Source organism: Aspergillus nidulans, chromosome I (genome assembly GCF_000011425.1).
Source record: "Aspergillus nidulans FGSC A4 chromosome I".
NCBI lineage: Eukaryota > Fungi > Ascomycota > Eurotiomycetes > Eurotiales > Aspergillaceae > Aspergillus > Aspergillus nidulans.
The window spans coordinates 39,006-63,866 of NC_066257.1; the positions used below are offsets into that span (position 1 = coordinate 39,006).

The 24,861-nt window shown below is 47.2% G+C and overlaps 9 protein-coding genes across 9 annotated transcripts, besides 1 other annotated feature; 3 read left to right on the top strand and 6 right to left on the bottom strand.

Moving 5' to 3' along the window:
• Positions 1-24,861: part of a sequence feature (contig 1.108 735..352786(-1)) that runs on past both edges of the window.
• Positions 579-1,592, bottom strand: ANIA_11515 (uncharacterized protein; the record flags this gene model as incomplete). Its single annotated transcript, XM_050611288.1, has 5 exons — positions 579-604; positions 879-880; positions 962-972; positions 1,352-1,390; positions 1,545-1,592. 5 exons carry the CDS (start codon positions 1,590-1,592, stop codon positions 579-581), a joined length of 126 nt encoding a protein of 41 aa, XP_050466914.1.
• Positions 2,132-4,693, top strand: ANIA_06473 (uncharacterized protein; the record flags this gene model as incomplete). The annotated part of the gene is made up of 6 exons (XM_658985.1): positions 2,132-2,191; positions 2,252-3,177; positions 3,495-3,673; positions 3,740-3,912; positions 3,980-4,622; positions 4,668-4,693. 6 exons carry the CDS (start codon positions 2,132-2,134, stop codon positions 4,691-4,693), a joined length of 2,007 nt encoding a protein of 668 aa, XP_664077.1.
• ANIA_06472 (protein dfgF) lies at positions 8,151-9,419 on the top strand (the record flags this gene model as incomplete). The annotated part of the gene is made up of 2 exons (XM_658984.1): positions 8,151-8,651; positions 8,763-9,419. The coding sequence occupies 2 exons, from the start codon at positions 8,151-8,153 to the stop codon at positions 9,417-9,419; spliced, it is 1,158 nt and encodes a 385-aa protein (XP_664076.1).
• On the bottom strand, positions 10,799-11,529 carry ANIA_06471 (uncharacterized protein; the record flags this gene model as incomplete). The annotated part of the gene is made up of 3 exons (XM_658983.1): positions 10,799-11,153; positions 11,212-11,348; positions 11,413-11,529. The coding sequence occupies 3 exons, from the start codon at positions 11,527-11,529 to the stop codon at positions 10,799-10,801; spliced, it is 609 nt and encodes a 202-aa protein (XP_664075.1).
• ANIA_06470 (lysozyme) lies at positions 12,781-13,570 on the bottom strand. Its single transcript, XM_658982.2, has 2 exons — positions 13,401-13,570; positions 12,781-13,339 (listed from the first exon to the last, which is right to left on the bottom strand). Exons 1-2 carry the CDS (start codon positions 13,533-13,535, stop codon positions 12,824-12,826), a joined length of 651 nt encoding a protein of 216 aa, XP_664074.1. The 5' UTR covers positions 13,536-13,570; the 3' UTR covers positions 12,781-12,823.
• Positions 14,154-14,446, bottom strand: ANIA_11514 (uncharacterized protein; the record flags this gene model as incomplete). Its single annotated transcript, XM_050611429.1, has 2 exons — positions 14,154-14,252; positions 14,333-14,446. The coding sequence occupies 2 exons, from the start codon at positions 14,444-14,446 to the stop codon at positions 14,154-14,156; spliced, it is 213 nt and encodes a 70-aa protein (XP_050466915.1).
• Positions 16,583-17,247, top strand: ANIA_11513 (uncharacterized protein; the record flags this gene model as incomplete). The annotated part of the gene is made up of 3 exons (XM_050611467.1): positions 16,583-16,724; positions 16,841-16,875; positions 17,176-17,247. 3 exons carry the CDS (start codon positions 16,583-16,585, stop codon positions 17,245-17,247), a joined length of 249 nt encoding a protein of 82 aa, XP_050466916.1.
• ANIA_06469 (uncharacterized protein) lies at positions 18,874-20,848 on the bottom strand (the record flags this gene model as incomplete). Its single annotated transcript, XM_658981.2, has 4 exons — positions 20,315-20,848; positions 19,934-20,227; positions 19,409-19,751; positions 18,874-19,250 (listed from the first exon to the last, which is right to left on the bottom strand). The coding sequence occupies exons 1-4, from the start codon at positions 20,690-20,692 to the stop codon at positions 18,874-18,876; spliced, it is 1,392 nt and encodes a 463-aa protein (XP_664073.2). The 5' UTR covers positions 20,693-20,848.
• On the bottom strand, positions 22,073-24,560 carry ANIA_06468 (uncharacterized protein; the record flags this gene model as incomplete). Its single annotated transcript, XM_658980.1, has 8 exons — positions 22,073-22,261; positions 22,327-22,500; positions 22,558-22,866; positions 22,930-23,225; positions 23,289-23,476; positions 23,533-23,811; positions 24,233-24,366; positions 24,450-24,560. The coding sequence occupies 8 exons, from the start codon at positions 24,558-24,560 to the stop codon at positions 22,073-22,075; spliced, it is 1,680 nt and encodes a 559-aa protein (XP_664072.1).

The window sequence follows — 24,861 nt, forward strand, 5'->3', positions numbered from 1 at the left end:
CCTATACAAGGACCTTAGACCTTAGTGACTCGGCCAAGGCCTGCGCTGTCCTGAAGGCGGTGAGCCACCTACAAGACTTCCTTGCAACAACAATCCTTCTTTCTCATTTCTTCTTTAGCGATTCCTTCTTGTACGTACGGCACGTCTAGATAGGAAGATCCATCTAAATACGTCCCTTAACAATATTTGCTAGAGCAGGATAAAGGCCTATAATTAAGTCCTTATTATATCGCGCGAGTAAGTCCTGTATTTGAGGACTGTGGATAAGTTGGCCTAGTCTAGTTAGCAACTAATTATAGATTAGAAAGGGATTAGTTTAATAGCAGTACTGACTAATTTGAAGATCAGGATTCTGCATGTCACAAATAATATAAGAGATTTTATCTGCAATTTCGCCAGGGATCTTAGCTGGAGGGAGGTGGAGGATGAGTATATATTCCTGTTGATATAAAAAGATAATAGGGAAAGGCCTCTAGGTCTAATAGAATCATAATATTAAAGATCGCAGTACAAGGTTGTGACTTTATTAGTAATATATCATCACCATGCAGAAAGCCTTAGCAAGAATTAGTTAGTAATTAGTCCAAGACTAGCCCAAGACTAGCTGTATAACTTACTGCAGTTACAGTATATTCTCTTTGACCAGCTTGTATCAATCATTGCATAGTATTTTGGTTCAATAATTCCTCTCTGCTCGAATAATTGAGCTAGATATAGGATATCTGTATCTGTACAAAATGTAAGAGAATCAAAAAAATGTTGTTTATATACGGGTTTCCAGTGTTGAATTAGAGCAACATATATAAGATAAAGCATGGCCTATTTGAAGCTGACTAGTTAGTAACTAGACCCAGACTAGTCTACCCTAAGGTACTTACAGCTTTGCCAAGTATTATCTTAGGAGCACACCCTACTTGTTGCAGCTGACAAGCTTGATATCTCTTAAATATATAAAGCACACCAAAGAAATGTCTATATAAATATAATTAGTCCTTGATTAGTCTCTAATTAAATAAAGACTAGTTACTCATGAGATTGCTTTCTGTTTTTTAGGATCTATTTCTGTCTCTTTAATAAGTTGTTGCTCCTGTCAGATATAGTTCCAGTCATCTTCTGTAACCTTGTAATAGTATATATTTCTAAGGTTAGGATAGAGATAAGAGTATATTTGAACGCCTGAATACTAGTACTGTATTTAAGTAACCCTGCCTTGAATATAGGGTGATTGAGTATTATAACACTCCAACTGGCAAGCATGGTATTGAGTCTGTGACTAGTCAGCAACTAGTCCCTTATTAGTTATAGAATAAATATTTTTAATAAGTCTTCCCTTATCTTCCCTGCTCCTTACCTGGTTCGGATCAAGTAGGACAATATAGGTATAGCTATTCTGATGAGATTCAGGATAGTAAGGTAACATATAGCAGTATTCAAGTTTAGATGTGATTAGAGGACGTGTTGGATGATTGCTAAGAATAACTCTGTCAATCTGCTGCTAGTTAGCAACTAGTCACAAACTAGGTAAGAAAAATGAAGTCTTGTACCTGTTCTGGAACGTCAATAGCACCTGGAATTTGCAGAGTTGTAGACATGGTGGCAGCAAGTTGCAAACTAGTCAGTGACTAGTCTGAGACTATTTCTTATTGGCAGATTGAAGTTGAGGTAAATAAAGGAGGAAAAGTCCATTACTGACAAGTAGTATTATATTTTAGCTAACTCTAAGTTGACCTTACTCCTTTGGGTTAGTGCGCTCAAAAGAGGAATAGCCGACTTAGAGTTAGCTCGCGACATTTACCACGTCACATGTGGTCTCGCCTAAAAGGAATGAAAAAGAAGCATCCAATGGACGCAACAAAACGTTTTCTCGTGGAGTCAGAAATTTCCCCGCATGCCCACTATCATTACTATCATTGTAACTCTGAGGGAAATGTCGATGCCACATGGTCCTCTGTTGACTTCACAGTGTATTTCTTCATCAAATTGCGCAGCGACTGGAGCAAAATAAGGTTGTGCCTGTCATAGACATGATCCACCGTCCTGGATCTCGCTGACTTTGTGCGAATATAAAGACTCTTGCGCACCCTTGCTTTCGATAACTTTCTTGCTCACACTGCCTGTCTACCATTCTACCATGAAGGTCTCTGTCCTTGTGAAGCTTGGTGCCCTCGCAAGGCTGACCACCGCCAGCTTGGTGAGTCTAGCTCTGAACGCTTAATTCCTTCTGAACACCATAAAGGCTAACCTTCCGCAGCTAACCCGGCAGTCACAATGCAGCGGAGAGCCTGCCACTCTAACATTAAGCGACCCTCCGTACCAGAACTTCTTCTACTCTGACTGCAACACCGCTGCCCAGCTTGTCGTTACAAGTCCCCTTCCAGACAGCGATCTGGAAATCATCGGCCCGCGCTTGATCGTGGCCTGGCCTGCTGGTAATAGCGGAGTATGTGCCTTCTTCGCGCCGCAGAATGGGGTCAATGGCAGTCTCTCAATCTCGCTTGTTAATTCGACAGCTGGCCCTCCATTAACCGCTATCCACACTGAGCCACCTGAGAATTCTGCGACCGATTTGCCGATAGTGGGTGTACAGGGAATCGTGAGGTTCAACGCATCGGCTGTCCTGACCGTTCCTATTTTGGGAAGTATTAGGACGATCAGAGATTTTGTCGAAGGACCCAGTCTTCTGTACCCTGAGGTGCAGGACGCTATCATGTTTGGCACCACTCCAGATGGGGGCGTTACGCTTGAACGCCTCTGGCTGGATAATGTTACCACCACTAGTCTTAACTTCGTGCCCATGAACTCGAGCTATAGCCAGGTTTCAATTGCGGGCAGGACAGTGACTTTCACACCGGGGGATTATATGTTCTCCGCATCCTACAACTATCCCCAGTTGACGCAGCTGAAGCCATCGGCTGTGCTTGCTAACAAGTCCGCCGATCTCATTACCGAGTATCCTACCCAAACAACAGCACTGTCATTCCTATCGTACTCCGAGAAACTCCTGGCCGGAGCGTGGAGGTTTCTGACATACTTTGGCCGGGACTCGATGATATCTGCGCTACTTTTAGACCCGATTTTGAGCAGTGGTGAAGATAGTGCCATGGAAGCTGTTATTGGCTCTGTTCTGGAACGGATTAATCGCACGGATGGAAGTGCTTGCCACGAGGAGACGATTGGGTATGCTCTGCATAGTAAATGCTCTGTTTTAATTGCTTGGAAGCTGACTGCTTAGCGATTACGCCACCTGGATGAATTTACAAAACGGCATACAGAGCAATGATATGATTTGTGATTATAAAATGGTATCCTGGCTATGCACATTCCGAAGAAGTTGGCTAACAGCATCAGATTGATACCGATTTCTTCTTGCCGGTCTTGATGCAGAGATATTTCCTGGAAAACCAAGTCGGGCGGACGAGATTCCCGGCCTTTTCAAAGTAAGTCATCCTCTGCCTTACCTGGTCTTGCTTGGATTGGAAATGTTAATGTTATAGGATTCCCGCCGGCTCTGTCGATGCTTTGAACCAGAACATCACATACGGTGAACTCGCCTTCCGCAACGCCCAGCGAGTTCTACGTTTAGCCGCTCCATTCGTGAAAAATCCCGTGAAGGAAAATCTGATCCATCTGAAGCCGAATGAGGTTGTCGGCCAATGGAGAGATAGCACTTATGGTGGGTTCCAAGCGTTTAACAAACTACGTGCAGATTTTTGAATCTGATAACTGAGACACTATGCAGGCCTTGGTGGCGGTCGTATCCCATACGATGTAAATACAGCCCTAGTGCCTGCCGCCCTTCGTGCCATTTCGGCTCTCGCTCGCGAAGGCGTCTTTACAACCGACAAGCGCTGGGCTACCCTTGCAGATCGATATGCCAAGGTCTGGGAGGATGAGACCTTGTCATTTTTCGAGGTGCGTCTGAGCCCAAGTTCCAACGTTTGCCAGGTCGCGTTTACTTATTGTTACTTCGTTTTCGCAGGTCACGATCCCCAAAGAAACAGCAAAGAGCCTTGTTCAGTCCTACACCAACCGTACCAGATTTGAGGGCCCCAGCCACGCGAACTCAATTGACGACGACATCCACTTCCACGCTGTCGCCCTCGATGGTAACAATAACCTTTCCCACGTTGAGGTGATGAACACCGATGACTGTTTCCGCCACTTCCTCCTGAACACCACGAATCAAGCTCAATTAACCGCGTTCGTTAACCAGACCGCCAACAATATCCGACGCACTTTCCCTGCCGGCCTCATGACTGGTGTCGGACTGGTCGTTGCGAATCCCGCGTACGGCTCGGACCCTGTATATGCGCGGAATTTCACAAATGGCGCTTACCATGGCACGGTGGTGTGGAGCTGGCAGTTGGCGATGATGGCGAGAGGGTTGGAGCAACAACTGGGGAGATGCATTGATTCAAAAGAAGCTGCTGTGCCGCAGTTTTGCAAGGACGATACCGTCTATACGAATGTGCAACTGGCATATAATCTCCTCTGGGATAACCTTGAAGCAAATTCCGCACAGCTTTCGTCGGAGGTTTGGTCGTGGGTATTCAGGGATGGGCGGTTTATCCCGACTCCGCTAGGGGTGTTGCCGGCTCCCCCTGGCGTTGGGGGTCAGACTGGTAAGTTCATCTTTCTGTTGTTGTTGTAATACATCGCTTCCACAGGCGGGTCTAATGATACAATTTTCTAGAGTCGAACATTCAGCAATTATGGTCGCTTACCTTCCTTGCGGTGAAGCGGAATGCAGCATTCGCGTAAATAAATCTGGGTCCTTTATCATCTCGTGGGGATCTCTTGTGGCTTAAATACAGCATTGCTTCTGGTTCCTAATTCTTTGAGGGAAGCTATGTATTTAGAAAGGGATGGTTTTGGACGATCCTCAACCCTACCTACGACTTGAGCTTACCGTAAATAGTATTGGAATGACCCGCTGGTGCTGTCCGGTATATCTGCAAGCACCACTAAGTAGCGTGGAGGTATATCCCGTGATTAATACATTTATCTCGGTAAATAGCCAGCTGGTGCTAAAGATATCCTGCTTCAGACGAAGTACTACGCATATTGTACTCTGTTCCGAATTAACACCCACCGCACATCCAGCTGCACAGCCGGTCACGCAACATACCCACTGGCATAAGGATAAAGCTGCCAACAGCCAGTATTCAGCATCCTGATGCATCGCATTCAAGCACATATACTGTTCATTAGGGTTTATCACAGACACGAAAATTGCCTCCTCAGTAGCCCTTGCAGACCCGCGGCCAGTTTTCCAAAGGGTCGGATAGTGTACAGATACTGTAGTAGCAGAATTCGACCTCGCAGGGCATAAATCAGCGTCTCAAGTCACCGCGTGATATGTTGTCTTTGCGCCAGAATTCGGCCCCAACTTTCTTCGCGTGCGCGCGGCAGGGGTTGAGAAGGGCGGTATTGCTACTCGTGAGGCCATCCAGACGGCTGTATGGCCGTTGACATCCTCTTGCTGATCTTGCTGGAGGCATTCACCGATATCAGTTGAGGAGCTCGACAGGTATGACATGGTCAGATCGTGGCGCAGCTACTAACGGGGCAGTTCCGAGATAGTAAGGGTGGAAAGGGCGAGTCCGTCGAGGAGCGCCTGTGGTTATAAGATGTAGAGGCGGCGCCTTTGCATGGTCTCAAGAATCATTCGACGACGGAATTTTATAATGATGGTTCCTTGCACGCGAGGATTATTTCTTCTACTTGCGGTTTCCTCCACTGCCTCTCCTTGACAGATGCATCTTTCTCGATAAATTTGTCAGTCTATTCACAGAATGGGCAAGGAGTTCTACACACTTTAAAACACCTACCCTATTGACGACAGCTCAGCACTTTGTAGCATGGTAATCAATTGAGTGGCCATATATTTCTACAGGAAATATTTCTAATCAATATATCAAGCTGTCAAGCTGGGTTATTGTAAGACGTGATCTAACGTCGGGGTTCTCTAGCTACAGCGAAGCGATGACTATCAAAGATAATTATCCAATGGAGGGAGCTCGATTGGTACTGAAGAATATTGAAAGGATTGCTTGGAGATCTCTATATACATGGCATCAGGAGGCCCTTTATATAACCTCCAGTGTGGTTAGTTCGGCATCTCCAAGCAATACCATTACAGTGACGCATTGGTGATTGCGTACACCACCGCATCCCACTGCAACAATATATGGGTTGATCCCAGTACGGCTCGTCCCTTGAATTCCTACTGGCGGACCGGTACGGCTCTGGCGATCCCTCATATTCCTACTGGCGGATAGGCATCGGTAAGGCGCCCGTCCGCGTTACGTGGGAATTGAGGGATTGGGGTCACGTGTCACAGGGCCAGGTCGTCGCCAGCTGGCTCGCCCGTGACAGTTATATATGAGTGAATCCCAGAGCAGCATACATTTCTTAGTCCAAACCCATTACATGCAGCAAGATGCTTAATACTGAAAGGAACAGCATTGCCTATATGAAGGGCTCGGGCATGTACAGGGAATCTGGGGTAACCCCTAATATCACAAACTACATCAGTTTGGCCTCTTTTAATAGAATCGATAAGATGGCGCCGCTCTGCATGCTTCTCCATGGTTGCTGAGAAATTGGGAGCACTGATGATATTTGGGATTCTAGAGGCTTTACATTAAAGAAAGCTGTACATTGAGGAGGGCAACTTGGACTGGTTATCCTTGGTTCGTAGCGCCCGTCAACCTCGGTGCTGGTGCTGTAACGGTAAACCTACTATTTCGATGAATCATGCAATTTTATGCAGAGAATATAGTGTATTCTCGAGAATTTATGAAACATGGATTCTTGGCAGGTTACCCACGGGTTTTGGTACGGGTGCTGACCATCAATCCAACCAATGTCCTCACGTTGCCCAGTCACGGATTTTGTCATGGTCTATGAGGGACATGCATAGTCAGATGTGCCAACCTCAATGGCTCCGAGGGGTTTGGTTAGTGGCATACCTCCGCTCCTTCGTTCAGTGAGCATGTGAGTAGGCGGCTAGAGCCTACCTATCAACAGAAGGGGATGTATAAAACTTCATCATGCTATTTTAGGTCGAGGACTTGCCTCAATGTCAAGCTGTACACTGTCCTGTTTATAACCATAAATTTGAAAGGCAGACGGGCACTTTTTCGATACTATAAGCAGCATAAGTGAATTAACAGATGGATAAAGCCGCGGATGAATGACGTGCAGGTGGGTATATTCGCGTTAAAATGCTTATCAGGGAGGCTTACGAATAGTTGTTATCTGGCGGCAGCGCCAACGAACAAGCCCTAATCCAGCCCGAACCCTGGACCCAACTGGGGAATTCTCGGGATACCCCTGCCAGCCGACCCCATGAGTGGCGTACCCACGAGCTGGAAACGTGCTCTAAAGTAAATATGATTGGTTAGTGGTGCTGGGTAAGACTCGGATCTCGGAATGGCAAGGAACACCCGTGAGAGGGGGCGAGGGTTCTAACAATGCTCTCGGTGGCAACAAAGCTTTGTGGAGCCATGGATGTATTCAGTTCCCTGGCCGAGACCCTTTTCACGGCAACTAAGAGCTTGGTCTTTACGCGACGTGAGTTATAGTCCTACAAAATTATTATTTAGCAAGGTAGATAAGCTTCGCCTTTTACGCGCGACTACGTGACGAAGAGAAGAAAAAGCATATAGTTTACCAGCGTATAGTCGTAATTCCCGACCTGTTCTTGGTAGAATAATGTCGAAGTGTAGAATCTTTTTTTATTCTTCCGGTTCGCCCCAGCTTTGCTCCTGCCAGAGGACCAATACCATGAACGGCATACTAGCTACAGCTAACCGGCATCTCTAGCGGCATGTCGGGGCTGCAGCAGATGACGCCGAGATCAAACGGTCAGATCCACCCCTTGCGGACAATGGAGATGTGGCACCTCGAATTGACCAATTTCCGGTTCTAATGAGCTGGTTTTTCACTTTTTTTTTTCTTTTCACTCTTTTTTTTCCAATCACTGGGCGGAAAAGAAAGCTCATATTCGTAATCGGTACCTTGATTAGAAGGGTTAAATTCCAGGATGTCGTCAAGCATTCCATTCCACAACAGCTCAATTTCGGCAGCTCTGTCACCATTTTACACCATTCGCTTTGCTTCTTGCTCCTATCTCTCACCACAATATGCTGCTTTCCATCATCTCATTCACAACGTTGGCTCTCCCAAGAGCTGCCGCAGCGAGCCCAGAAACCGCCGCCTCTCGAGCCATCACCGCGACCGAAGCGCTCCAGACTTGGTATAACCGGACGACGGGGATCTGGGACACCTGTGGCTGGTGGAATGGAGCGAATTGTATGACAACACTAGCGGATTTGGCTACTCTAAAGTTGAACGACTCGGTCGACGGACTCGCGAAAGACGTGTTTCAGAACACATTTTCTGTCGCGCCAAATTCGAACCCTTACCCCGAAAGAGGGATTGATGCCGACTACACGACAGCGAATGGAACGTCTTATTCTCAAACGCTTGATAAAAAGGTGCCAACTGGTGCCGCGAACGCGTCGCTGTGGCTCGACGGGTCGTACGATGATGATGCGTGGTGGGGACTGGCGTGGGTTGCTGCGTATGATGCTACCGGTCAGACAGACTACCTGGATCTGGCCGAGGGGATCTTCTATCACTTGGTGAGTGCTTAAGCCCTTTTCACCCACCCGGGGGGGGGAGTAGGTATCTCGAACAGCAGAGCGGTCTATCGCTAATCGGTGACATTCTAGAGTAATGCTTGGCCCTCAAAGTGCGGCAATGGGGGAATCGACTCAGATTACACCCACGTCTATGTCGGCGCGGTAGCAAATGAGCTATATCTTGCACTTGCTGCTCAGCTCGCCAATCGCGCCTCCGACAGCGAGTACTACCTTGGCTGGGCCAAACGCCAATGGTCCTGGTTCCGGGATAGCGGATTGATTAATGAGAATTACACGATAAATGACGGGTTGACCAACGACTGCGCAAACAACGGCGCCACAGCGTGGACTTACAATCAGGGCATTATCCTGGGGGGTTTGGTTGAGTTGAACCGCGCCGTGGATAACGAGACTTCCTCAAATTCAACGTATCTACAAGAAGCTCATAAGATTGCGATGAGCGCAATCGCCGCATTGACAGACGATTACCATGTCCTTCATGAACCCTGTGAGCCAGATAACTGTGGGGGAGACCAAACGCAGTTCAAGGGCATCTTTATGCGAAACTTGAGGCTCCTGCACGAGGTGACACCAAATGATACCTATGCCCAGGTGGTCAATGCTTCAGCTCAGAGTCTGTGGGCAAATGATCGAACGGATGAAAACCAGTTTGGAATTGACTGGTCTGGTCCTGTGGACAGTGGCAAAGTAGATGCTTCGACACAGAGCTCGGCTCTTGATGCGTTGGTTGCTGCCATTTGGGAATAGAAATGTTGTTGGACATCAGCCCTGGTATGACATAATTATATATCTATAGAACAGTTGCGTGGCGCATTACGAAGACATGGATGACATGTATGTACAATATAACGTGATAGATGATATAGGACGAGTAGTACATAGCAGTACCGCTCCAAGTTAGAGGGATGAAGTAGCCACAGCCTACCATTTCAGGGCGAGGTTGATTCTATAATGAACATAGCACACCACTTGTCCGGCCAAGGGAAGGACAACTAGTTTACCATACGCATCACGTGATATGGCATTCCACTGTAAGAATCAAGTACTAGCTGCGATTCATAAGAATGCTGCGTAAGCATTGACAAGCAGCTCGATTCTGCTATGTGTCGATTGCATTTCGCATTGTAATCAGTACTCATAATGTGTGACGAAAAGAAAAAAGAGGTAGGTCCCAGTTACTGGATACCTCATGGAGAAAGAGTGGTGGAACCCAAAGTCGTGTTGGAAGGCCAGCAGCAAGGGCCAATGGCCGAACATCTGGAATCGGGCAATAATACTGGCGTAAGAGATGAAGAAGGTGGCCATTGTGAGGAGGTAGAAGTCTTACCCATTGCCAGAGTACCCAGTAATTAAAGCAAGCAAGGAGGCGTCAGATCCCCCTTTCATTGAACGCGCAATCATGTTTGATGACAAGCACAGGCTTTAAGCTTTGCACTTGACCTGCGCAATAGCATCATATTAAGTAAATGCTGGTGGCAGCTAGCAGCAGATCCTCAATCCTTGCATCCCTTTTGTCGTATCTCTTCCCTCAAGTGTGTCACGGGGCCAGCCCGAGCCTCATCCTGAGACTTGATTCTGCCGCCGCTGACCGCCCGGTTAGCTGAGATTTCTGGAGCTCCGACTCTGATCCAAATCGGAGCCTCGAGCTACGTCTTGTCTTGTCTATGCACCTGTCTGATAGCCTGACTCTGTAGCCTGCCTGTTGTATCTACTCCGTTATCCTGTTCCGAATATACTCCTGAGCCTGCACCTTGACAAAGTGCTTATTACTGAATGCTCGTATAATCAATTGAAGGTTTGAGGTATTCAAATATAGTATTGTGTAGTGAAATCCACAGTTGGTCAGAGGAAGTTGGCATAGAATAGAGAGAACTAAGTGATCATTGTCTGAGGGAGCGAGCTCATGGACTTAGTTACAGAACAGAAAGATGGGAGATACACGTGTCATCTTATATAGCCCCTTAATATTGGAGTATCAACTACTCCAACTCCAAGCAACTACTCCAACTCCAAGCGCTAAGCCATATTCATAACATATTGGATTATGTTTATTAAAATTAAAGGACCACGCATACCAATCATATATCCTGAATAAATCAAATAAAGAGGCTCAGGGCCCGAAATGCTCAGAGAGCCGCAGCCATCAACACGACGGCTCCGCCGAATAAAATCGACCCAGCGCCAGTTATTTGAGCGGCCGCACCTGTGGGAGTCGCTTCTGCTCCAGATCCATCAGCCGTCTCTTCGGCGGCTTCGCTCGCAGTGGGTGAGGCCTGCGCAGCAGTACCCGTTCCCTCGGCCATCGACGTTGCAGTAAGCGCAGCCGTGGCATCAGTGATTGAGCCTGCAGTTATAGTCACAGGCACATATTGGGCGTAGGTCTTGTAAGTTTGCGACGCAGGAAGACCATCACCCGACCCGGTTGCACTGCCTGTACAGGCAGCCGTCGTACCGTCGACGGTGCACTCCCCGCTGAAGGAACTGGCGGGTGTCAGGTATAATGTCCAAGCTGTGGTGACAATGCAATTGGAAAGCGTACTACGCGTCACCTTCATCCATCATATACGTCATGGCCTTACCGGCCTTGACCACGGTGAGACCATTGCCCATACCACATTCCTCCTCGTTGTCATAAGAAGCCGCACAGGTCATGCTGTAGGTGGTTGCGGTATCGTCCTAAAAACCAAATCAGCTCTGCAGGTCGAAGTAATCCGTCACGCAATGATTGAATTAAACCTACATTTCCAGCGACTGAGGCAACGATGCTTTCCTTACTAAACCCAGGCAGGAACATGGAAGTGATCGTGCTCCCCGCGCAAGCGAGAGATGCGAGAGCAGGAAGGAGAAACGACTTCATGATCACTTGAATGCTGACTGAGGCTTAGGACGAGTGTCTTTAAAGCAGTCAACAAGAAAGATAACGTCCAGGCCCTATGATCAGGGGCAAATCCTTCTTAGATGCAAGCTGAGCTAAAACCCGGAAAAATACGGTCCGACCCAACTTGGCGGCTAGATCCGACTGTGTCTGTGAGAGCCTCCGTGGAGTCGGCGGTTAGCGAGCCCGAGACGTCTGAACGGCTATGGAGACGGCTAGAACAGAAAATCCACCATACGTCCTGTCTATCCTTTATCAGCGGCTGATCATCTTCAAAGGCCCGGGTGTCGTTGGACCCGCTTTAGATGACTAGGATACTGCAACTGGTTCAAAATACCGTCTGCCAATCTATATTTTCTGAAATTCAGCTACTGCTAAATTAGATTCCAGTGCTATGGTGCTATAATACGGCAATGCTGTGAAGCTGGCAGTTGTGGTCCTATCCCAAGCATATATATGACTAGATGATAATAACGTATCATGCGGCGCGACTCGATATAAAATACCAAAATCTGTTGCTTCTGTTATACCTGTGAAGGCATTCAGAGATAATCTAAAGCCGCTAAAGAAGGTACCTTCAGAAATGTTGCACAATAAGATACATGGTAACATAGGCAGACTTGCAGGAAGAGTTACCAAGCCATATACGTTTTTTGGTGATAGGGTTGTCAACCCGCACCGCAACCCGCAGCGGTGCAGTGAGGGTTGCAAAACTGGCAGTCCGCGCGGGTTGCGGGTTCTACTGTAATAAGGGAACGCGTGCGGGTTTGCGGGCCACCGCGCGGGTAGAAAAATACATAAAAATATATAATAATTCATAAAAATACACAGAATTGCATAAAAAACATAAATATGTATAATACTGTGAAAATTATGAAAATTATGTACTTTTATGTATTTTTTAAACCTGCGCGGTGGCCCGCAGATCTAGTAGTACAGGTTGCGGTGCGGCGCTGGTTACTTATCTAGAACCCGCAAACCCGCGCGGGGAGATTTCCCCTGCGGGTTGTACCCAACCCGCACCAAGTGCACCTATTTGTTGATTTTGTGTTTGGGACATTTTTGCCGTTGAGGGAAGAGGGATGAGCAGATAGATGAGCTGTGGAGAGAAGGGCTGTTTATGGAGATAGTAAAAGGGTGGGGAGCTAGTTTAATAATCGTTGGTAATGGTTTGAACTCAGCTTGTCACCCGATTCGAGTTTCAAGAAGACGCGCAATTACAACATGAGATTAACCAGTCCTTATTTGACACCCCATGCTACCCTCTAACTAAAGCCTATCCAGACGCGAAGATCCTCAATCTCTCTTCACTCCCATTCCAGAGCTGCGAATCCCCACCGTAGGCGTAAGAGTCGCTGTTCTGCCAGAAGGAATAATAGTCCCAGCTTGCAGGCAAGGTGCCAGGTGTGCTTGCCCATCGCGCCAAAACAAGCGGATACTCGCCGAAGCCGTCGTTATTCCCCGTGCACTCCTGCCACCAACTTGTCGTCGTATAGATCATGGGGTACCGACCAGTCGCAGACTTGTACGTTTCGCCGAAATCGCTGATCCAGGAGACCATAGCCGTAGCAGAGAGCCCGTAACATCCGGCCTCAAGATCCAGCATGCCGGGTAGTGTGATTCCATCGCCCGACCACCCGCCCCCATGCGCCAGGAAATATTTGGCCTGCGCGGATCCGGAACTGGAGTCAGGGTGCGCGAAGTGGTACCCGCCGCGGATTAGGCCAGCTGAGGTCGCGCCAGGGTAGTGGGTGTTGAAAAGGGGGTCGATGAAGCTTGTTCCTTCGGTGGCCTGTAAAATTTTGTTAGGGACGGGTGAGGCCAAGCAAGTGCGACTACAGAAGCGAGAGAACCTTGATCATGACGAACCGTGCTCCAGAGGCATAGGCACCCTTGTAGTCAACGGTTGGCTGCCAGTTGGAGATGTCGAAACCTTGCACGGCGGCGTAGGCGAGGCCGGGGAGGGCGAGGAGGGAGATGCCTTTCATTTTGCCTGTAACAGGGAGTCTGTGTAGAATCAGAAGCAGTCGTATCTGGTGCTTGGTCCTACTTATTCGGTGGATATGAGGAGCTTTTTATAGTTTAGAGCCTGAGCCCAACTCAAATCTCCGGGGACTCTCTTCCAGAACATTGCTCTGTAAGCGAAGCGAAGCAGCATACAGAGTAGAATCTTTGCCGATCATGATTATTTTTGGAAAGGGGGCCACAACTTTCATCACAACAGCCTGTCAGAACAGCCGAACTACTCTGCATTGCTAGTGCTTAGGTTACATCCTTGCGGAGTTAGATGCAAGGACAATGCGAGCTCATATATGTGCGGAGCACTTAATGTGCGTAGCGATATATTATTGGGTAATGATTTTCAACAATAGCAATAGTGGGCCTGTTCAGGCTAGCCCTCGTATTCTGAGGAGTTAGCGGCAGCAACCGCACTATATAGACAGGAAGGATCCCCACAAACACGAAGGTGTTACGCCGCTATAATTCGCAAATGCAGCATATTTGCTTGTTATTTGTGCAATGCAGACAATGCATGAGAAAACTACTTTCTGCATTGTACTGAATAGTCTCATCAATGCACAGTCATGTGAAGAGACACCAAGAAGCTAAGTTCGTATTTGGAGAACAGTGTAGCCGACAGTGAACCTCGTGGAATAGCCCTCAAAGAAGATAGTGAGCTCTCCTCTAGTGCCTGTTATACTTCTCTGCTGGACATATAGTGTGTGTCATGACTCAGTGCCAGTGCTAGGTGACATTTCCACGCCGCATCATAGGCAAGACTCACCTCTCTGGTCAGGACATGCAATATGTCAGGAATCTGCGCCTTCTCGCTGGCCCCTTCCGTCCATGATCTAGGTGTATGATAAGCAAGGAAGTTGGTGTCATGCAGTTTGTTCATGCTGACTTAAGAGTTTCACCGGTGGTCGTTCACTAAAGGAACGCGGACACCAGCGACGAATCGGCGGCATTGCAAAGAGAATACAAGCTGCCAGCGCTGATGGCTCTATAAGAGTGTTCCTGACAATCATATAACTAGGATCTTCACGATTCTTCAGTACGAATCTAAGCCTTCTAGTGGTCGATCTTCAGACACATGCTGATATATTATAGTCGAGACGACTAATACCAGATAAAGACCAGACACCTAAAAAATGCCAGATAACCACCAGGCTTCGTGATATAAATACAGCTTAGTACATAAAACAGCTAGAATCTTCTTAGCTTGTGATAACTTTCGTCTGATCAGCAATGGAATTTGTTTTTTGTCAGTCGCCGATGTTTGAAGCGATGGGTTACTGAGGTAGCCATCTCTGATCTAATTACTGTAAGTGGGTGGCACAAGAGCTTATGGCTAGTAGAGGGTTATGGTTAGATCAAATAAGTAGGTGGTCAGCGAAATATGAAGCAAGTGAGCTGGAGGTGGGAATCTCAGCCTGTCTTTTGTGCCCTTGCTTTAACTCACCTGTCACGCGTCAGTAAGGCAATTTTCAAGGAAATGTGTCAAGGCAAGGTTACTTCCATTGGACCAAAAAGGGCACAATGATCAGATCTCATGGCCTGACCTTCCTGGATCGCACCTATGTAGCTAGCTTGCTTAAGACAGTAGTAATCAATCGCTGTATTGTTGAACTCAATTGAGCCGAGGCCATCTAGGTTTCTTTGACACTCTTGTACTCCTCGAAAGTTTCCTCTTATTTCTGGGGAGCATACTTGAGGTTCTCGAGTGATGATAGCATATATTATATTAGGCGTATTGAATCTTCTAAAGGATGCTCTTGCTGTTTCAACTGCTGCTTGCATGTTGATCTGGGTTGTTATCTGCCTCGCAATGCAATCCTGAATGGAGAACCCCAAATCGCTCTGCTTATGAGCCTATCGCAGCGAGACCCACAAATTAAGGATATGAGGATGTAACTCTGTCTGAAAGTTCTGTGCTAAGAAAGCCCACAACAACCGCCCAACATAATACGAAACCCGCTGTTTGTTACGATAGTTGAGAAAAGGCCAATAATAGGCCCAACAGAGCAGAAATCTCCCTGCGTCTCTGAGGAAGCCAATTAGCCTGTGCCGGTCTTCTATACTCTGGTTAGACTATTAGTTTGTACCGACTCCTCAAGATCGGGATGCTCACGGCCAGACAACCCGCTAGACCTGAAGTGATTGAAACAGCTCGGATCAATTGATTCATTGCGGTCATGCCTTCTAATGAGTAAGTATATGGTCTATTAAAGCGCAATGGATGTTATCCTTCTTTTTCGAGTATACACAGTAGACCCTGCGCGAAGATCAAGTGATCAATCCAGTGGCAGCACAGATACTAAATATTTATAGGGATTTAGTTCTTAGTCAAATTCCTCCCATGTCGACGGAAGCACGAACAGTATTCGACACTCGAAACATGTTTTTCTAATCCTGTCCTCATGATCATCAAAAACTGGATGTAATCTTATCATTTTCAGTAGAATTTGCAAGTATACTGGACGCTTGAGGATATTTGGGCATCATTGCCCGCAAGGGGTATAGAGTATGGGAAGTTTCGAATAGGCTGCTACCTGAAGTGGGATAGCATATTAGTATGAAATAGGCTGATTTCGTTCGATGGGCACAATCTAATAAGTAAAACCCCCGAGGACACGTTTCAGCCTTTTGTCAATGATTTGATAGAAAGTACGACAGCTTCTGCCCTTGTTCTGGTCAATCATTAACAGCCTGTTATAACCCTTGACGAGTCAAACCATAATTATTGATATTTCTTTTTCCAGGGACACTCTTAGTGGAGATCTCGTCCGCACCGGTCGAGAACGTTTTTGCCTTTCAGAATAAGTAGATTTATTATTACTTTTATACACGACCATGCAACCCGCGAGGACATGGGTCTGGTGGGCCAATTTAACAACCTACAGTTTAACGTGACCTTCAGAATCAATCATTTTTAGCTATGAGGTTATTGCAGGGGTCAGCGCGTGACAAAGCGAGGTATTATCACCGGAGCGGACGAGAAAATTCCGTGCATCGTAGTGGATGCAGCGGCGTCATGAACGACTTTCCATATATTACGATATGTGGGTTAGCCAATCTCTTCGACTCTCATAAATATGATGACTGGCAGCCACATGCCGCCGCCACCGCAGTTAAGTTTGCGAACGAGTTCCTTAGCCACCGGGAATCCGCCCAGGGTATGTTAGCCCCCACAGCGTCCTCAACCTCGTCGTCGGATACTTGGAGACCAACTCGGTATTCATTGCTAGAGACTAATCTCTTCGTCGAGTAGCAATTAAACTTCGTGGTATAGATTCTGAGCCCCAAAATTGTCTCCTGACGGCAGCTGTAAGTTCCCTTTTTTCTTTTTTTTTTTTTTTTTTTTTTGCATGCAAAATCCTATGCGTTGCGCAAGCTTGGGGCTTGTTTGTGAATGAAGATGAACTATACTTTTAAAAAAAGTCCCCTGAATCAAACATGGGGTTCAATATATGTGATAGGAGGGTTGATTAGGGTCATTGAATCATAATATCTAAACTATCATCGCACAATGGTGTGACTGGTATGATTATATAGATGGGTAGAAAAGCCTAGGACGTAGTGCGGATTGAGAAATACCACTGACTAATATCTAACTTTGGCGGCTAGACCCTATGGATTAGTCAGTGTATTGGAGTCTGGAATCAAGTAGTAGCGTATTCTCGAAAGAAATACGCCTAGATATCTTCTGTCAGTCTCCCAAGCCCTTCTTTTATATCAATATCCGAGGAGTATGAAGTCAGAAAACAAAACTAGTGGACACTGATTGTTTCCGGATTCCTATAATAGTGACCCAACCTGAACGGTGACCTAAGGCAAGTGTGTTGGATTTAATCGCAGAACAAGACAACCGCGCCTCGGGAGGGAGTCTTAAAAACCTGTTTCCTGTTTACGGCTATCCAGTTACTGCTTAGGGATACACGTGGGTGCACATTAGATGAACTCGGGCTAGTGTTACCACAGCTAGATTCAATCCCGAACGATCTCCGGTCGGTGTCAAGATGAGAGTAATCTTGCGAAAACCCTAGTCTGATAGCAGGTCCCTCAGAGCTGACGACTTCCTTCAGAGCGCCGGTGGCCGGGTCCCAAATGCGTACTGTGTGGTCAAACGAGCCAGATGCCAACAGCCGGCCATCAGGTGAGAAGGCCACGGACACAATTGGGTCAGTATGTCCCTTGAGCGCCTGCAATTCTGCATTCCAGTTCTCAGGAACCTGTGGGTAAAGGCAGATCCAGTCAGGAAGCTCTGACTGGAACATTTCACGGATTATTGCCGTTCTTGGTGTAAATACCAGCCCCACACAGTAAAATCTGTAGTGGCGCTTCATCTGCTATCTGACGACCTTTCAGGATGAATCGCTTTGCATCATGTAGAAGTCAGCTAACCAAGGGGGCTGCATCTGCACATTAGTACTAAATCTTCAGATTTATATTCAACGTAACTGACCTTCCCCAGTGCCTGCAAAGCTGTGATGTTGTGAAATGTCTCTGAAACCCACCCAGAAAGGCTCATGACTTCCAGCCAATGCATGAAATGTGACTTCGGGAACCCTTCTATTATTGTCTAGTCTATAGCAATCACTTCACTGTTCTCTAGATGGCGTTTCTAATATCGACATGCGTATCGAAGCTCAGATGAAACATATCTGTCGAGTACGGCCTTGCCAATATCATGCCCTCTGACTCCTGGATCTGAAAGACGGCATATATCTCTCTGCAGTTCCCGACCCATACACTGAAGACAATCATGAGCAAGCTGCATATGACCTGCTGATTTATCAATTCATAACTTATCGGATGCTGGATTATCAAGCAGATACTCGCGAAACGAGAGGTGAAGAAGCTGAAGAGGGTCATCACAGCTTTTTGGCACTGATACCACGGACTGGAGAGAATTCAGTCTGGTCCGGACTTTCTCCTGCTCAACACAAATAAGCTTGGCCAGGGCGACGGATGAGAGCAGGCTGAAGAGGAGAATAATTGCATTCACGATGCTGTGGAAGTCGGCCATCCAGTGCTCCAGTTCTTTCGGCTTTTTCTGCTGTACAACATGCTCCAGAACTGGAAATAAATGTCAAACAAATTCGCATACTCTGGGTTAATCTCCTTCAACCCGTGTGTTGAGCGGGAGGATAATATAGCCTGGAGCCTGGCGTCTGGTATATCATCGTCACAATTGATGAACCGGTATATTGTTGCCGCGTTAATAAATAGAGAAACAGCCATATCGACTAGAGCCCTGAAGTTCTCTTTACCAGGCCAGACCTGAGGTAGATTATGATGATATCTTATCTCGTCAAGCTTTTTCTAGAGAAAGACTGAGATATCATGTTGAATGGTAGACCTCTTAATCTGGTGGAGAATGATCTCATCCTTATAGATTGATCGGAAGCCCCTGGTAACAGGCGGTTCTGGCCTTCTGGTGATTAACACTCGTAGGTGCACTTCTTCCAAGTCGTTCAATGTCGGCAGAATTGAGAGAAAGGCTGTGACATCACCTGGTACCTGGCACTCATCCAGGGCATCGATGACGGCAGCCAGGATTAAAGGAGTCCTTAAGCCAAGATTAAGGCTCTTGAGGGGCTCGAAAAGCAGTTCGTTAAACTGTTCCTGTGGATTCCTGCTTCCATTATCGCGAGACGTCCTAATTGCCTCTTGATTGGCTGCCGAAGAGGTGGTAATCTCTGCATTATTGGTTTAGTGAGAGTGGTAAAAAGTCGTTTAGCATCCTCACGGTTTGTTCCACCCTGCTTGAAGAAAAAGCTACCACCTAGTAAGCTCTCATTATTTAACGACCTAGCTACCGTGCGCGACACAGTTGACTTCCCTGTTCCTGCTATACCCTGCAGCCAGAACACAGGTCGCCTATCTGGATCAGTGGCCCAGCTTTTGATATCTTCAAGTAGTTCAGTTCGAGTCTCTGGTAGACGTTCTTGATCCTCTTCTCCGGTATACGCATTATAATGGGCCTCTTCTGCAACCTTGAGCTCGGCAAGGTCGATCTTGTCGTGGGGTTCATTGGCTGAGCTCAGCATGTTGTCTGCCACTTCAAGGAGCCGATTCACCCTCTCTCTCTGTTCATAGCAGTCCACTATCTGGAACCATTTCTGGAGATGAAATTCCGCTTCAGCAATGGACTTCCGGAGTTCTGTAAGTGAATCCCCAGGTATGCTCTTTGTCACGAGCTAGAGTCGTTGATACTAACAGATAGTATTAGACTAGAAGAATTCGCTAGAGAATTAATACACAGTGACCGTCGAGCTTCCTATATGTGTCACGGACCGACGTTAGTGCCAACCTTGACTCGTCATTCCGGAAGTCAGCAACAATCATACGAGAACTGGCCTGTACAGGGCTTATCCCGGACCAGAGATTCAATCGGCAGTTGGTTCATAGTGGACCGGCTCGTCTTGATTCGGGCAATGCTCAAATCAAGACTTCGGGCGTAGCTCGTCACACTCTTCCAGATCCAGACGGCACGCCCGCGATCATAAAGTGACTGGGCCCGGGCTGCGAACGTTAATACTGCGGCGTATACCTGGACGAGAGCGGTCTCAACGTGTTCGTCGGTAGTTGGGTTCTTTCGATATTCGTCCTCCACGAGGCTATACCGGGTAATAACATTTGTGAGGGAGGCGCAAGACTCCAACCAAGCCTCTTTCTGAGTGCTGTAGTTTTTGCGTTATCTTGAGTTATCTCTGTTGGTTATATTGTCTAGAATATTTTGAAGGGGAAAATATGCACATACAGTAAATCCCAGGGATACGATCGCCCAGACGCTAGTTGCGTGTCCTGTCGGGTCGATGGCCACAGCTTTCTGGATAAAGGACTGGAAATTAGGAACAGCCTTGACGATTCTCTGGGCTGGTTCTTTAATCCTGGAATTTTCTTGGTCGGTTTGATATTGGATCTTCACAGATTCGACTAACTCACTGAGTATCCTTAGACGGCTCACAATAGCTGAACTGTTATTCTCACCGTTGCATTCGATTTTTTTGTTGCACGATGGCATCGATACGGACTTGATAAGTTCTTGGTCTTCGGGTCTAAGGTCATCAAAAGCGCGTTGCCACAGATCCGGTTTCGTAGGAGGGGCAGACCTTGGTTCAATTGAAGAGATATCCATCGATTGACCATGGCTTCTGGACTGGCCTTGTTGTTTCCTATTTTGTTTGTTAAGTGTGTGAATGCTAAGAGAGGAAAGGGCAGAAGGAAGCTGTATCAACTACACGGACGTAGCCTACTAAGGATCGGATGCCATATGACGATTGATTCTCTATCTTGTTGACGATAGATCTCACCTCTTCTTGTGTAATCCTTGATTACTCAGTATATTGAGGGGTCAGGTCCTCTGGGGTTGGGCATCACTGCCAGGCTGCATATATCACGTGGCTCAGCAGCCAGCAACCTCACCCTGTGTACTGGTGCATAGGATGAGCTGTCACCTGACATTTCCATATCATTAAGCAACACAGCATCGTGTCGCTCGGCATTTAGCTTGCTCTGGGAGAATTGAGATTCACCACGGTAAGACTTGTTATCCATCTCACTGCACGTGTCTTAACATTCAGCGTCAAACTTCCCTTTATTCAATTTTGTGTGTGCCTCTTGACAGTGGATGTTCAGAGCTTCCAGACTCCGTGAAGAGAGTTGTCTGATATGATTGGGATCACCCACAGTGCTGTCATCTTGCTGCCACAACAGTTTGAATTTGCCCTTGACGTCCTTGAACTTGTCCTTGACACCGTGCTTAGAATTTTTGGCGCTCATCATCGGCTAGCTTAGAGTCGACAGTTAAATGACGTGAAGTGACTGCTTTACTGATGCTGAGGCTGTGGGTATTTTATTTTCCGCTGCTGAGTCTGCTCAGAACGGCTGAGGACCGGGGCATGCTTGGTGAATCCAACCCACACCTCTATTTTATTGTATTAAATACCATATTATAGTTGTGTAATTTATATGCATAAAATCAAAATATAGTATTTTACCTTTTTTATGTCCTGACTACTCAACAGGTTAACCCATAAGCCATGGGTAATCAAAAGCGCGCCATGTTGTGGCGGGTTTTATGGGTCATGTTTAGGAAGTCTATAACAATAAGAATCTTTATAGCAGAATAACAGGGCTTAAAGGCTGTTACCACTTAGGAAAAGCCTACAAGCAAGCCATATGCTGCCGGTAGGCCTAACATTTTAACTTACCTGCTTTAATACAATTAGACTTGTTAAGCTGTGAGTCAAGGCAGGTTCTGGGGTGGTTGCCCGAGAAATACGTTCACTATGTTAGCCGTAGAAACTGGGTCCGCAGGATTTCCAGGTCAGATACCTGCAGTGCATTGGTGCGGGAATGTATAGGGTGCACAGACTACGGGGAAATGACCAGTCAGTTCAAGGTGCTCTGTAGCATTAGAGCAGAACAAAAAGAACCACCAAATAATTCAAGCATTTCTTTTGTACCAACGTAACCTCTAAGGTGATATATACGGCCCAAGCCAGTATTTAAAGTGCTATTGAGCCTCCATATCTACCGCCTGCTTCATGTCTCGCAGTCGCCGCCGTCGCCGAACGAGCCAGTACCACGAGCCCACTGTGAAAGCGGTAAGAGGCACAGCAAGGATGAAAAAGATCCAGAAGTCGTGTGATACTTCGAGGTTTCCCTCGGAGCCGTAGTCGAAGAGGTTCATGCCGAGGAGGGTCTGTAGGTAATACAGGGTCAGCCAGGGAAGCGCCTCATCGAAATGGCTGAATCAATACGGCTTACAGAAACAAAGCTAGCAGGCAGATATATCAAGGTGACGAGGGTAACGATTCGAACAGTGGCGTTCTCATCGAGAGACTTGTTGGTCAGTTTGACGAGTTTGTTGTTGAGGTCGAGCATTTTGTTGTTGATGTCGATGGTCACGGCCTGATTCTCGACTGTTACGGCGACGGCCAGCTACTCAGGTCCTGGTTAGTTTTGAAGTAACTAAGGGATTGCCTGCAGGTGACTCACTAGATCCGATATTCCTCGGACCTTGCGTTCCAGCACTTGCACGCTCTCGATGTGTCCTTCCAGTTCCGTGATATGGCGCGCAACCTCACCACTCATGTATCCGCCTTGCTGATCCCTGGACACGCCCTTAGAATGCGAGAGCGAACTAATCTGTTCAAGGTGACGCAATGTGCATAACGCAGCGCGTAGCCGAGCAGATAAGGGGACGAGCCTATCGCCCAGGTACTCCTGTTTGAGAAGCTGGACGAGCCCATCCTTGTGGTCGCGGGCTTTAGGCTTGGAGAAATCTAGCGTAAGTGCTATATCAACCTGGCAGCAACCCAATGTTAGCTTAGTTTCAATACTACAAAAGCTTTCGTATGTAGAACTCACCGTCCGTTCAATCTCATCCCCGAGATTCCGGATGCACCAACGCCAGCCACTTAGGTAGGTAGAAAAAACAAGCAAATGCATCGACGACCTCTCCGCAAGAAGCGCGCTTGGATTAGTAGATAGTATGTGTTCTATCTGCCGCTGCAGCTTCGATTGAGGGCACACATGGAGCAGGATCCAGAGGTTCCCTGCACCCGAGGGATTATAGCGATGGAAGACGCAGACCTGCCGTATCCTCCACGACGCCGCGCCCCTCGTGCTGTCATTCTCTGCGTATGTAAAGAGGTACTGGATATCTGCCAACCAGATGTCAGTGGAGATTCATAATTAAACACCCAGGTTATGTTGAAGTATAGTACCGTAAGCGCCATCATCCCTCTGCTTAAAACTCATAGCTCCATGTCCCGCATCCGAAGTCCGTGGCTTGTCGCCGAACGAAACGACTAGATCGAAAAATGAGGCATCAATATCATAGTGGGTCATTAGCTTGCACATGGCCTGTTCGGTAATACCCAGTGGTCGCAGGGAGTTTTGGCAGCTTATTGACCTGGGTGTTGTCAGAATCTTAAAACGAGTAATCTAAATCGGTGTCCAGCCACATACACTATACGGGTTTCTGGCTTCGCTGCGTTTGCGATATGCGACTCGAATATGTCGCTGTTAGTAAATGAATATGCTGCATGTTGCGGGGTCGTCTCGAAAACGTAGATATTGGACTTTTCAGGATGGGAGGCAAACGTATCATAGCGTAGGTAAGGTCGAAGGGACCGGTAGTAGCCGGATTCAAGGTCGGACATGCTTGGCCTCGAGATTATTTTGATTTCCTGATAAGGGCGTGAACAATAAGAGTGATTGTACGGTCGAGTTCGATAGGAATAGACGCTGTAGGAATAACAGAGATAAATATTCTTTATCGCCTTCTAGAATTATTGTCGAAGACTTCCAGAATCAAAGCAATTCCTTCGTTACAGACAGTTGTTGTCAAGGCAGCTTACAAGGCAGCTTACAAGGCAGTATGGAGGCGGCGAGGAGAAGCTCTGCGCAAAGAAAGGTCTACGGTAGAGGCGCAGTGCCAGAACGGCAGGGCACTTGGCAAAGCTATAGTCGCTGTCGAAAAGAAATCCCCAACGGGAATTCACGTAAAAAGTCATCTGATATATGTAGACCACACTATGGAACCAGCCATCGTCGTCCAATTTTCTACCTGTCCCTCCACATCCATCTAATCGCGCAGGTCGCTATACAGCGGGGCAATCAGTAGCCGAAGCGGAAGGGTGACATCAAACAAGGCGCAGTAACGTACGCTATCTCATCCTGTATCCCCGGGGCAGGGCACCAAGGATCAGCGAGTCTATACCAAAGCAGGATACCATGCGGTCTGTAGCTTACCATATCCACCTTTCTCGGAGCCTCAAAGACGTATCGACCATTTATATGCTTTGAGATAAAAAGGCATGAGCGGAACGGGGCAAAATCAGTGTGGCAGTGCTAGGTCAATGCTGGTGGTCATCTTTTCTTACCTGGACTTTGATAGGATACCCGAATAACACGTACAGCCGGTCCTCGAGTTTTTCCTGGCGGATGTAGCTTGTTTCATCCTCGCTGATGATATTCTGGACTGTATGGCTCATGGTGCTGGCGATGTCTCGTTGCGGTATACGTATTGGCAGGTGATATGACAGCTCAAGGAAGGTCGCTGGAAATTGGGGGCCGCAATTATCTGTCAACCCACGGCAAGAGCCGCACACTGGCCAGGCAAGCAAAGCTAGTGCGGAATTAATGGTGCGTTGGGACGGAGAAAGATGGTGCCGCTCGGGTGTTTTCGCCAGAATTGCTCAGCTTGTTCAAAATGAGACAGCATTATTGGCGACTACGATACTGACCTGCCCATCTATGACGTTGACCCTGGCATTGGGTCGAGCTCTGACTGGA

What these genes read in the sequence shown, in the direction of transcription:
- ANIA_06470 (XM_658982.2), bottom strand. Translation starts at nt 13,535, where the DNA reads ATGAAAGGCATCTCCCTCCTCGCCCTCCCCGGCCTCGCCTACGCCGCC. An exon ending in CACGGTTCGTCATGATCAAG is followed by an intron (nt 13,340 to 13,400) that starts GTTCTCTCGCTT and finishes AAAATTTTACAG; the next exon opens with GCCACCGAAGGAACAAGCTT.